The sequence below is a fragment of the Takifugu flavidus genome, chromosome 20, assembly GCF_003711565.1.
Source record: "Takifugu flavidus isolate HTHZ2018 chromosome 20, ASM371156v2, whole genome shotgun sequence".
Classification (NCBI taxonomy): Eukaryota; Metazoa; Chordata; class Actinopteri; order Tetraodontiformes; family Tetraodontidae; genus Takifugu; species Takifugu flavidus.
Genome location: NC_079539.1, coordinates 12,153,937 through 12,165,784, shown reverse-complemented (window position 1 = coordinate 12,165,784; position 11,848 = coordinate 12,153,937). Strand labels below are relative to the sequence as shown.

The window sequence follows — 11,848 nt, the reverse complement described above, 5'->3', positions numbered from 1 at the left end:
GGCCATGTGGTCACAGACCCAGGAACTGCTGTGGCAACTGACCATGTCTGTTTAGTTACAATGCACTGTTGATTCAGGGCTAAAGGCTAACCACTCTTTGGTAAAAGAGAAGGCCGGCAAGCATACCAGTAGTGCCTTCATTACCAATTCATTCACAAATAAATTGGAAGAGAAACAGTGTTGGATTCACATGTCCAGAGGAAGACATTAGCTGCTACTTCAGAGAGCAAGACCTTAACTGGAAGATCTTTTTCTATTTCTCCTCTGTTTTTGCTTCATGCACATTGTGATATCACCTTAAGTGTTTCTGCAGATGTTATCATTGCAGTTGACAACTTGAGTTTTGTTTTTCCCATGTCCTTATAGCAACAGCCAAATGACCTCGAAGTTAAGTTCCAGTTAATTCATTGGAGCTCAATTCAGAAAGTCATTTCCAGTGGGTTGGAGGTTTGTGAGGTCACTTTCTAATTGCAATAAGTAATATTTTACAGGAAAAAAGTTATATTTTCCACAATGCAGCACACATTACCCTCTGAAGAATTTGAGGGTTGATTTTTTTTTCCACAAAAAAGTGTTCTAAAAACACGCTCACGCTTGTTTGGCCTGTTTATGAGAAGTAGGTCTTTGGTCCTGGAAGTTTCATTTATAATGGAGGTTATAAAATTGACTAAAGCTGTTTTCATTGTTGAAACCTTTTTACAGCCGTCCACCAGGTGGCAGTAAGGATGCTTTAAGTTCCAAATTTATCAAACATTTTTACTGTCTCACAATCAGTAATTGCCTCAAACCACCACAGGAACGCATCCATACACATTACAAAATGTTACTCAAGCGCGCAAAGGTTTAACGGGTTCTAGGAGACGAGCTTATGTATTTATTCTCTGGTATTCACCAGATCTGGTGAAAACTTTAGGCAGACTTTTGGCAGATGGGTCTGGTTATTTGCTATATTTTTGATGACCGCATAAATAAGTGGAGACGTGAGCGCGCCCCCCATCCCCCCTCCTCTCTGACTCACTCTCTGGTTTCCCGTCAGCATCGCTCTCCTCTCTGTAAGTATCCATCATCTTTTTCACATAAGGACTCTAGACTATCATTGAAATGTCCCGCTGCATGGTGCCGTCTCCTGCTGGTGTTTTCGCTTGTAACGGTCCTTCTCTGTTCGGGGCGAGGGGAACACTCGGCAGCGCCGCCCGTCGCGCTCTTCTCCGCCGTTAACTTCAGAAGGTCGGAACCGCTCAACTACTGAGAGCTAAAACGCACGTCACGTTACAGATAAAGAGAACTGTCATTTCAAAAAGAGACTCATGTTTACGCAATGTTTTTAAAAATAGCTCTTCAAATTCAAATAATTGCTGGCGTATTTGTGTCAAAAGTGTGTCTAACCGTCAGAAAGGTGTTTTTTAATCGTATTTCATTGAAGTGTGCCACAAGATAAAACAGCAGAGAGCGAATTGCGTTCAAACATCGACAGTCAGGCTGATTTTTTCATACACGGTGGTGTCATCGCTCACTGACGCCGAAGATGAGACCTGCCCTGTCCACAAGAGGGCGCTAATTCTTAAACTCGCCTCCAGTAGTATAATAACGTTGAAAGTTCTTTAATGAAAACTAGACAGCAGTGACACCAAACAACAGATGCACACTGTTAAGTAGAATCACTTTAATATGGGAAAAAATGTTTTATGTCTGCACATTGGCTTGTAAACAGACAGACAGACAGACAGACAGACAGACAGACAGTCTCAGAGAACTTTACAATCAATCAATCAATCAATCTTTATTTATATAGCGTCTTATACAATCAAAATTGTTTCAAGGCGCTTTCCAGAATCCCAGGGCCTGACCCCAGACAAGCAACAGTGGCAAGGAAAAACTCCCCTTTAACAGGAAGAAACCTTGAGCAGGACCAGGCTCATGTAGGGGGACCCTCCTGCTGATGGCCGGCTGGGTAAAGAGAGAGGAGAAGGGGGAGGACAGGTAGAGGATAGGATAGGTAGGAAAGGAGAGGAGAGGGGTAAAGGAGAGGAGAAGTAGAGTGAAGGGGAGGTAGAGGAGAGGAGAAGGAGGAGGAGGGGAAAGAGGAGAGGAAAGAAGAGGAGAGGAGAGGAAAAGGAGAAGGAGGGGGAGAGGAGAGGAGAGGAGAGGAGAGGAGAGAGAGGAGAGGAGAGGAGGAGGAGAGGAGAGGAGAGCCACAGACCACAGAAACACACACAAAAAATATGATGCACAATCTTTACACTCATCTTCTACCTCCATAAAACATCTTCTCTTGTTTCCAATCCAATAGTCACTATGGAGTATAGTGCTTGGGCTCACATGAACCATGTAGCGCAGTTACTGATAAGCTGAAATTTCATGTTCAGACACTCACTCATGATGCACTCATCTAAGTTATATCATCTCAATAAATTTGAACCAGATTGACATCAGTCCCTGCTGAATAATTTTATTTTTTCCCACAGATTTATAAATTCAAAACACTGTTTGTTGCTGATGCACAATTATGTCACTAATATTCAACTTAGTTATTAATTAATAATTGGCATCATGACTAGCTTCTTGTGTGTGACCACAAAGGATGATGGGATATATTGCTTTTTGATAGGAATTACCAGTTGTCCAGTTGTCTACTTTTTGCATTGCATTATGGGATACATTGAGGGCACTATGTAGGGTACATCAATCATCAACAGGTAAATACAACACAATGAAGAGAAGAGCTCTTATAATGCACAACTTACAAAGTCACTTTCTATAATTAATGTAAAAAATGACTGATTTGATGGCCAATTTGAGTTCATCATTAATGTGTAAGGTCACAGTGACAGCGAGAGACAGAGTAATAGGTAAATAAAAGGATTAAATAACATTGCAGTGCAATAGAGCCATATAAATGTATTTAAAGCTGACCTGATTAAGTTTTAAATCTGCAAACTGATAATTTTATTAAATCACTGTAAAGGAACATAAACATTTGTTTCTATAAAATATTAAGTGGAATCTCGATGTCCTTCCTCTCTAACAGACACATTTTATCTTGGCAGGCACCTTCAACCTGCAAATGCCAGTGGAACATTTCAATCTGCTGCGATAATTAGGTTAATCTGATTATGAAGTCTTCCTCTCGAACACCTCTATGTCAGTGACTGCCAAGATGGATACACCTTTCTACCACGACGACTCATCCACCATCCCTAACTTTAGCGAAATTGCCGATTTTGAGCGGTATTCAGGACACAAAATGCTCATTAACAAGAAGCCTTTGGCAGTGGTGGGGGGCAATCAGTTGGGTGGAGGTGTTCCTACAGGAGGAAGAAATGGAAACCCAAACAACTTGGTTCCCACTGGCAATACTTCTCTAATGACATCCGCAGCACCTTCAGAAGATATAAATCTGTTGAAGCTCACTTCTCCTGACCTTGAGCACTTGATCGTTCAGTCCAACCAGGGACTGGTGGCCACATGCCCTGTGTCAAATGCCAATTCCCCCTTCATTTATCGCAACCAGGCTACCAATGAACAAGAGGGATTTGCTGATGGCTTTGTCAAAGCACTTGCTGATCTTCATAAGCAGAACCAGCTTGTTGGGAACAGCCATATGTCACCATCGTCACCCTCAACATCATCCCTGCAGGCTAACTATCAGAGAAACTTGATTTCAAGTGGAGAAATGCCTGTCTACACCAACCTTGGCAGTTACAATCCCAGTCCCATGGCATACTCTGGAGTAGCAATGGCATACAGCAGCCATAACCATGCTGGGGCCGGACCTCCTCCGCAGCACCTTCGAGGGTTGGACACCCCTCAGACTGTTCCAGAAGGTCCTTACCCACCAGGTGACCCTAGTTCCCCACCCTCACTCTCTCCAATTGACTTGGAGACGCAAGAGCGAATCAAAGCAGAGCGCAAGAAGCTTCGTAACCGTATTGCAGCGTCAAAGTGTCGAAAGCGGAAGCTGGAGAGGATCTCTCGTCTGGAGGAGAAGGTGAAGGTTCTGAAGTCCCAGAACTCAGACCTGGCTTCCACTGCTGCCATGCTGCGTGAGCAGGTTGCTCAGCTGAAGCAGAAGGTCATGAGTCATGTCACCAATGGCTGTCAGATTGCTGTTGGGTTGACATCTGCACCCAAGTCTGGAGGAGGAGATGCAGGAAGTGAGGATGATTGCTGAGGAGAGGGGGAAAATACAATAAAGGTCCTTAGACAAAGGTATGGTTGTATGATTTGAAGCTTAGCTTTTACTGCAAATCTGTGCAAGCATAGCACTAGATATCAGTGGTACAGCAAAAAGACAGAAGAGAATCTCTGACTTACATACACCCGCTACAGCGGAGGTCTGCACTCTTTGAGAGGAGAAGGAGACAAGGCCAACAAGTCCAGACTCAAAGAGGGGAGGTGTTTCATATTAAGATGTTGTGTATGTGTTTGTGTGGGTGTGTGTGTGTGTGTGTGTGTGTGTGTGTGTGTGTGAGAGAGAGAGAGAGAGAGAGGAAAAGAGAAAGAGATTGATGTGCCATATATTTAGTGACATTTCTCATTACAAGAGTCATTCATTTCATTTAGTTGAATTCTGTTGTATACAATAAGATGACACTTTGCTATTTTAATATTTAATTTATTCTCTATAAATTGTTAGCTTTCATTTACTGGATCTGAATCTCTCAATATGTTTATTGTATAGACCAACATTTCTCAACAACTATTGCACGCAAGTGGAAAGATACGCTTCAAAGAGATATCATATATGTAATTTATATTAAAGATATAGCAGTTCATTTTAATTCATCTTCATCATCAGGTTTGTTGTTCTGCTGCAGTTTGTTTTGTGATCTGATGATTGTCCATTACCATGTTTTTTTCTGTTCTTCCCTCATACCCATAATGGAGTGGCATTTTTATTAGTATCTTTTTTTTCGTTTGTTTTTTTACTGCTCAAAGTCAAAAATCGAATAAACGTATTTTTAAAACTCGTAAAGCTTCATTTTGAGCAGATACCTTTTAACTCGAGACTCAAATATTCCCATGGAGACATTCGTATCTGAGATCTTAGATTTTTTTGAGGCAGACATTCATAGTTCTATTTCTATGAATGCTGATTTGTTTATTTTGTTCAAAAAATATTAAAGTCATCATTTATTTTGAGGAAAATCTGATCATGAATGAAATGGGAAAATGTTCAATTAGGTGTTAATCAGGCTAGTTCACTTCCAAATTGCATTTTGTAAATACATTGAAACAATTTAATGCACTTGTTTTGATAAGCATGTTGAGTTTTATCTTTTTCAGACTTTTGATTTAATACCAAGTTGATTGTTTTGACTTGATGGTGAGCTTCTGCCACAAAAAGGTTTAGAACTGGATGTTGCACATTTTACCCATTCTTTTCTGCTATTTCCTGGAAATAGTTTGCTAGAGTCCATCTATTCCAAGATGTATGTCTTTGGACAATGGAAGGAAGCTGGGGTATCTGTTGAGAACCTACAAAGACACAGTGAGAACATGCAAGTTCCACTCAGAATGTGGTTCTGGGGTCCTTTTTTTGGACCTTCTTTCAGTGAAGCAACAGTGTTAACCACGGCACCATAGTGTGCATCATAGTGGGGAAAGCACAAACTGGGCTCTTAATAACAAAACACAAACAAACAAAAATAAGAGAATATGTTTCACTATTTATTTATTTATTTATTTATTTATTTATTTATTTATTTATTTATTTATTTATTTATTCATTTAGAGTTTACATTAGCCACAGTTTACATTTGTTGCATTTTCAAACTGTTGTTACAGGATTATCTCTTTTTTTTTAACCTTGAACAAAGTTTTTGATGTGTCAACTATATGTGACAACTATATTTTTGTATTATTGTATGAAAACTGCTGTTATCAATGTTGGGACATCATATATGTGTAATGGCTTGTTTGACTTAATCAAACATTTGATTTCTATAACTTTTGTAACACAGATATTGTTTAGTCCTCCCTTGCTTTTTCTGATGTGTTGAGATGTTTGGGTCATTATATAAGTAATGGAAAAATTCTGCTGTTTGTAACTAGACAATCTGGAATAAAACATGGTTTCAAGCCGAATAGATGCATATTGTACACATTTAGATTTTATAGATGACAAAAATTGTCAAGCAAACTTCCTGGATTTGTTTCTTTTATAAATGGAGACACATGGCAGAGAAATAGGAACTGAGGAAGAATGTAAAAGAAAAAAAAATCTAAAAGTAGAGAAAGAATATAACAGTGATGTTTAAACGCATCATTTCTGACATCTCTCACTTTTTGCCCAAGCTAGTTTTTCCCAGTAATCATTTCATGTCCTCAGATACTCCAGTCAAGATATACACTTGATACTGAAAGTTACAAAACTCTCTGATTCTCTAACTTCCAACAACTTCATGGTTGAGTCCAACTCTCCCTCCTGTTGCTTGCCAGACACTCCAATAAATGGGGTCCATTTGATCATTTCCATTTCGTTGTCTAAAAAGTACTCCATTCTTTTCTGTCTGTCCCACTTGATTCCTTAATTTTCCAATAATCATCTTTCATATTTTTAGCTTTTCTCAGCTAGCTTTGTTCATGTCTGCTGTTTTCTCTGAGTGCTCATCCGAGACTTGGTTTAAATGATCTATGCTAAACAAAAATAATTTCTTTTACATTTCCCTCCTTTTGATCCTACAGGATCAACTTTTGATTATTGCATTTACATTTCAGCATTTCAAAACATTCCTAAAAATTCCAAGGCAACACCCTTTTCAGTTTAAGTTGCCCCTTCATGTGCGGAACATTTTAGTCATGCGGCACTGTTTACTTATGCATCATTTTCCATTTCTGACTCTTCACTGGAACTTTCATCATGCAGTTTTTCTATTTCTTCTTGATTCTTTATTGCTTCATACGTCAACATGGCTACTCGATCACCCAACATCAATCAATCTTTATTTATATAGCGTCTTATACAATCAAAATTGTTTCAAGGCGCTTTCCAGAATCCCAGGGCCTGACCCCAGACAAGCAACAGTGGCAAGGAAAAACTCCCCTTTAACAGGAAGAAACCTTGAGCAGGACCAGGCTCATGTAGGGGGACCCTCCTGCTGATGGCCGGCTGGGTAAAGAGAGAGAAGGGGGAGGACAGGTAGAGGATAGGATAGGTAGGAGAGGAGAGGAGAGGGGTAGAGGAGAGGAGAAGTAGAGTGAAGGGGAGGTAGAGGAGAGGAGAAGGAGAAGGAGGAGGAGGGGAAAGAGGAGAGGAGAAGGAGGAGGAGGGGAAGAGGAGAGGAGAGGAGAGGAGAGGAGAGGAGAAGGAGGGGGAGAGGAGAAGGAGAAGGAGAAGGAGGGGGAGAGGAGAGGAGAGGAGAGGAGAGGAGAGGAGAGGAGAGGGAGGAGAGGAGAGGAGAGGCACAGAGCACAGAAACACACACAAAAAATATGATGTAACATCCTGTTAATGAGTTTTATCAACATGGCATGTATGCACGGAATACAACAGCATCCACATAGAATCATTATTGCCGCGAAAACAGCTATTGACATCAAAACAGACGCCATTAGGGTCTTGTACTTTCCAAAAATGTTCAACCATTTGTCCCACATTGCTGTATCTACTCCAGAATGTTCCTTCATCTTGTTGCTGAGTGTTTTCAGTCCATTCACGGCACATGTCAGCCTTCCCATTGGTGCTCCGCCAGCAACATATCCAGTGCCATTCTATTTTGAAAAGCCATCATTGAAGTTGCTCTTAGCTGCTCATGTACTGCTTGTAGGCCGTCTCTTGTGTAATTGGCAAGTCTCTGCACATTGTAATGGATGTAATTGATGCGGTCTACATTCTTATTTATTGTGCACCACCAGCATATTGTACTCTCAAACCCTGCAGCTATTTGATCTGCTAGTTTGTATTCGTCAGGCACACCTCTTGGCACTCCTATAGCATCGATGTAGGTGGGGTCGGTGTCATCTCCCAGAACTGATCGTCTTCTTCTTTGCAGGCCTTTGGTGTTGGATATTTCCTCTTGTGCCCTCACGATTAGGGTTGGTAGTATCAGGTTTACAGGTGCGCACGTTCCTGTCCAATTCCATGGGAGAATATTCCTCCACACCATCACCATAAATCCGCTCTTGCCACCTTAAATGGAACGACTGCGTTGATTGTTTTTCTGCACCATGTCCGGTTGATGGTCTCCAGTAGAAACTGTGCTGGGGGTTCTCTGGTGAAGCAAGTGAAATTTCCTGGGGCCGCATCAGTGTCAAAGAGGGGTGGTGACGAGGTTTTGGACGTGACAGGAAAAGGTGTCTCCCATTCTGAGCAGCTGGCAGTTCTCTCCCATGACAGAAGCCCCTCCAAGCAGGTCCCATTCAACAATGGCGGTGGGGGCACCACTTTTAACAGTGGCCTGGGTCCTAGGCACAGAATACAATTGTCTGAAATTACTGCTCCTGCTTGTTCCGCGAGCAGTAACCAATTGTTGATATTTCCTGAAATTCCAGTCATTATTTCGATGTAAGTGTCCACCTTTGCTTTTGAGAACACCTTTATTCCTTTTGCAGCTGCTAAAGGAGACAGTTCTATCGTCGGGTCTGATGTGGGCGGGTCCACACATAATTCCAACAAGAAATGTGGATCTCGCGATCTTAGCCATGCCCATATTAGGAACAGCCAGCATCCTGTTTTCTTAGGGTCATCTCCCAGCAGATTTCCTTTGGTTAAGTCCACCGACAGGGCCAGGACGCGTTTTTGTGTTGGGGCAAGGCTCAGGAGAGGTCGTTGGCGACAAGCATGTTTAGTGTGAGTGTAGGAAGACCATTTGTGTCCTGGTGGATCAGCGACGAGGGTTTCCCACCTAGTGTTTAGTTGGTCGTTGGTCATATACCACGGGCTTTTTTCATACCGGTCTGCTGTCTGGCCCTTTCTGGACATTGTTTGCAACGGAATGACCACAGTTGCTGAGGAGTTAGGCTGGAAACACACTCGACGAGTCGTCAAACGGCTGGTACGGCCACAGTTGAAAATGGTATGTCCTCCAACAGCGCTCACAATATTTATTACGATGAGAAGGATGCTCCTCACGGTCGACGTCTGTTTTCCCATGCTTGCGTTGGTGGTTTGGCACACCACTTGAAGCAGTAGGGACGCTAGTTTCACTCCCTACTGACCGGCTCCTTCGGCTCTGGTACTCTCTTGCAGTGGGATGCGTGGATCCACGTCGCTCTCTCGGCCACCTTTACGGCTGTCTGTGTCACCAGCAGGATCTGGAAGGGACCTTGCCACCGTTTCTGGTTCCACCGTGTTCTGCGGAAATCCTTCAACACCACGTAGTCTCCTGGTTTCAAGTTATGGAGTTGCTCTTCTGCTGGAGTCGGCAGAGCAGCTTTCACTTGTCCTCGAATGTCTGAAAGAGATTTAGACAGATTCCTGCAATAGGTTAATACTGAGTTTTCACAGAGAGTTGTGTCTGGAAGCATTGTTCGTGGTGCATTGGCTCCTACATTGGGAATTCCTGCAAACAGAATTTCAAAGGGGCTTAAATTTGCTCTCCCATGCTTGCGCATTCTCATGTACCTTAGTGCTAGTGGTAACACTTTAGTCCATGGCAGCCCCGTCTCCTCACAACATTTTGCCATTTTTGCTTTCAGAGATCCGTTCTCTCTCTCTACTGCGCCCCCACTTTGAGGGTGGTATGCGCAGTGTCTTTTCAGATTTATGCCTAGGTACACTGAGATTTGTGTTAAAGCTTCATTTACAAAATGAGTTCCATTGTTACTTGAATTTTTTTCTGGGATTCCCCATCTGGGAATAATTTTGGTTATTAGCGCTCTTGCTACCGAATTTGCATCTGCTTTGGATGTCGGAATTGCCTCCACCCATTTTGACCACATGTCCACAAAAACCAGACAGAATTTCTTACCTTCTGCTGGGTGCAACTCTATGAAGTCCATCATCACATGCTCAAATGGTCGGGTTGGGGGAGGGTGTGCAGCTTGCGCAGTTGGCGTTATTGCTTTTCCTGGGTTGTGAGTAGCACATATTACACATGCTTTACAAAACTTTTCTGCTACTGGTGTAAAGCCTTTTGTAAACCAATGTTCTGCTATCAATGTTAACATCCCTCCTTTTGACGCATGGTCGAGACCATGAGTCAACTTTGCATAATGGTGAAAAAGGGCAGAAGGTAGACATGGGTTGCCATTAGGGCCGATCCATCCCTCTGGTGTGGGTGCGGCTCCAGCTTGGCGCCAGGACTGTTTGTCATGGGGTGTTGCCAATGATTGAATGGCAGAGAGAGAGGAGGGAACTTGTACAGCACACACGGTGGGTGACGGTGGAGGGCGAGCAGCCGCAAAATAATGGCCTCCAAAAGGGCCGCTACAAGCTGATGATTTAGAATCGGAGACCCGTCGGACTTTAGAAAACCTCTGTGTTTCCACAGGGCCTCAAAGTCATGAACCACCCCAAAGTAAGTGTGTGTGGTACCGGACATACCTTGCAGCTGAGAGATGGGAAGTGCGTTGCTCATGGAGGATGGCAGTAACCATGTGTGGCACAAGAAGAGTGAGGGGAGAGTATCCCACCAGGTCTCTGGAGGCCACAACGGCTTTTTCTGCTGCAGCCACTGCACAGAGGCAACGAGGAAGATCTGCTGCGACTGGATCAAACTTACATGAGAAGTAGGCGACTGGGCGGAGAGAACCCCCATGTTCTTGAAGAAGGACAGAGGTCATGCATCCCTGTCTCTCATCAACTGTTTGAGTGAAGGGACGGTCAGGATAAGGGATGCCAAGAGTGGGTGGAGTCTGTAAGGTGAGTTTCAGGTCAGTGAAGGCAGCCAATGCTTCGGGGTCCATTGAATTTTTGCCCCCATTGGGAGGGAGCGTGAGAGGACGTTCAAGGGCTTTACCACTTTGGAGAAGTTTGGGACAAAAGCCCTGCAATATGAGTATTAGCCAATGAATGATAGCAGTTCTTTCACAGTTGTTGGTTGGGGAGCACGCTGAATGGCTGAAATATGTTTATTTGACAGCGCTTTCCCATCTCTGCTGATTTTGTGAACAAGGAGTGTTACGATTTGCTGTGCATATTGCATCTTTGTTCTGGAGACCTTGTGTCCCTCCTTTGCAAGGTGAGTGAGCAGAGTCACGGTGTCTTGGATACATCGAGTCCTGGTCGGGGCACACAACAATAAGTCATCAATGTACTGCAGCAGCGCAGAGCCGTCCTGTAAAGTCAGAGAGGACAGGGAGTCACTTAGACACTGATTGTAAATGGTTGGTGACTCACAGTAGCCTTGTGGCATTCGAGTGAATGTGTAGCCCCTTCCCCGGAACTGAAAGGCAAACCAGTATTGGGAGTCGGGGTGAACTGGAACGCTGAAGAAGGCATTGGAGAGATCTATGACAGAGAACCATGTAGCATTGGAAGGAATGGTGGATAGGATGGTGTAAGATTAGGAACCAGATGAGCCCTGGATTGTACCGCTGCATTAACAGCAGTTAAGTCCTGAACAAACCTCCATTCCTCGGGCACCGGCGGTGGGCGGTACTTCTTCACTGGGAGAGTTAACAGGAGAGTTTGGACAAGGCACAATCACTCCCGCTGCCAGCAGGGAGTCAAAAACTGGCTGTATGCCCTCAATGGCCTCCTTTCGGAGGGGGTATTGGGCACGTCTTGGTTGGTGAGTGGACTTTGGGGTCACCACTCGAGGTTCACAGTTACGTATGAGACCTGCATTGTGTTTGTGTGCAGGCCATACACAATCTGGAACGGTGGATAACTCCAATTCAGAGTCTGAATTGTGTTTTCCTGGATCACGAGAACTGTTGGCGTGGCTGGAACAGCAGTGGACCA

General features: G+C 43.5%; 1 protein-coding gene across 2 annotated transcripts; it reads left to right on the top strand.

Annotated features, from left to right (window-relative positions):
• Nucleotides 1–786: 786 nt before the first annotated feature.
• june (JunE proto-oncogene, AP-1 transcription factor subunit) lies at nucleotides 787–6,087 on the top strand. 2 transcript variants are annotated; one of them, XM_057019297.1, is made up of 2 exons: nucleotides 787–1,052; nucleotides 3,048–6,087. In XM_057019297.1, exon 2 carries the CDS (start codon nucleotides 3,140–3,142, stop codon nucleotides 4,169–4,171), a length of 1,032 nt encoding a protein of 343 aa, XP_056875277.1. In that variant the 5' UTR covers nucleotides 787–1,052; nucleotides 3,048–3,139; the 3' UTR covers nucleotides 4,172–6,087. The 2 variants fall into 2 exon arrangements, with proteins under 2 accessions (XP_056875277.1, XP_056875278.1); XM_057019298.1 differs by lacking the exon at nucleotides 787–1,052 and adding an exon at nucleotides 1,074–1,227.
• Nucleotides 6,088–11,848: the final 5,761 nt, after the last annotated feature.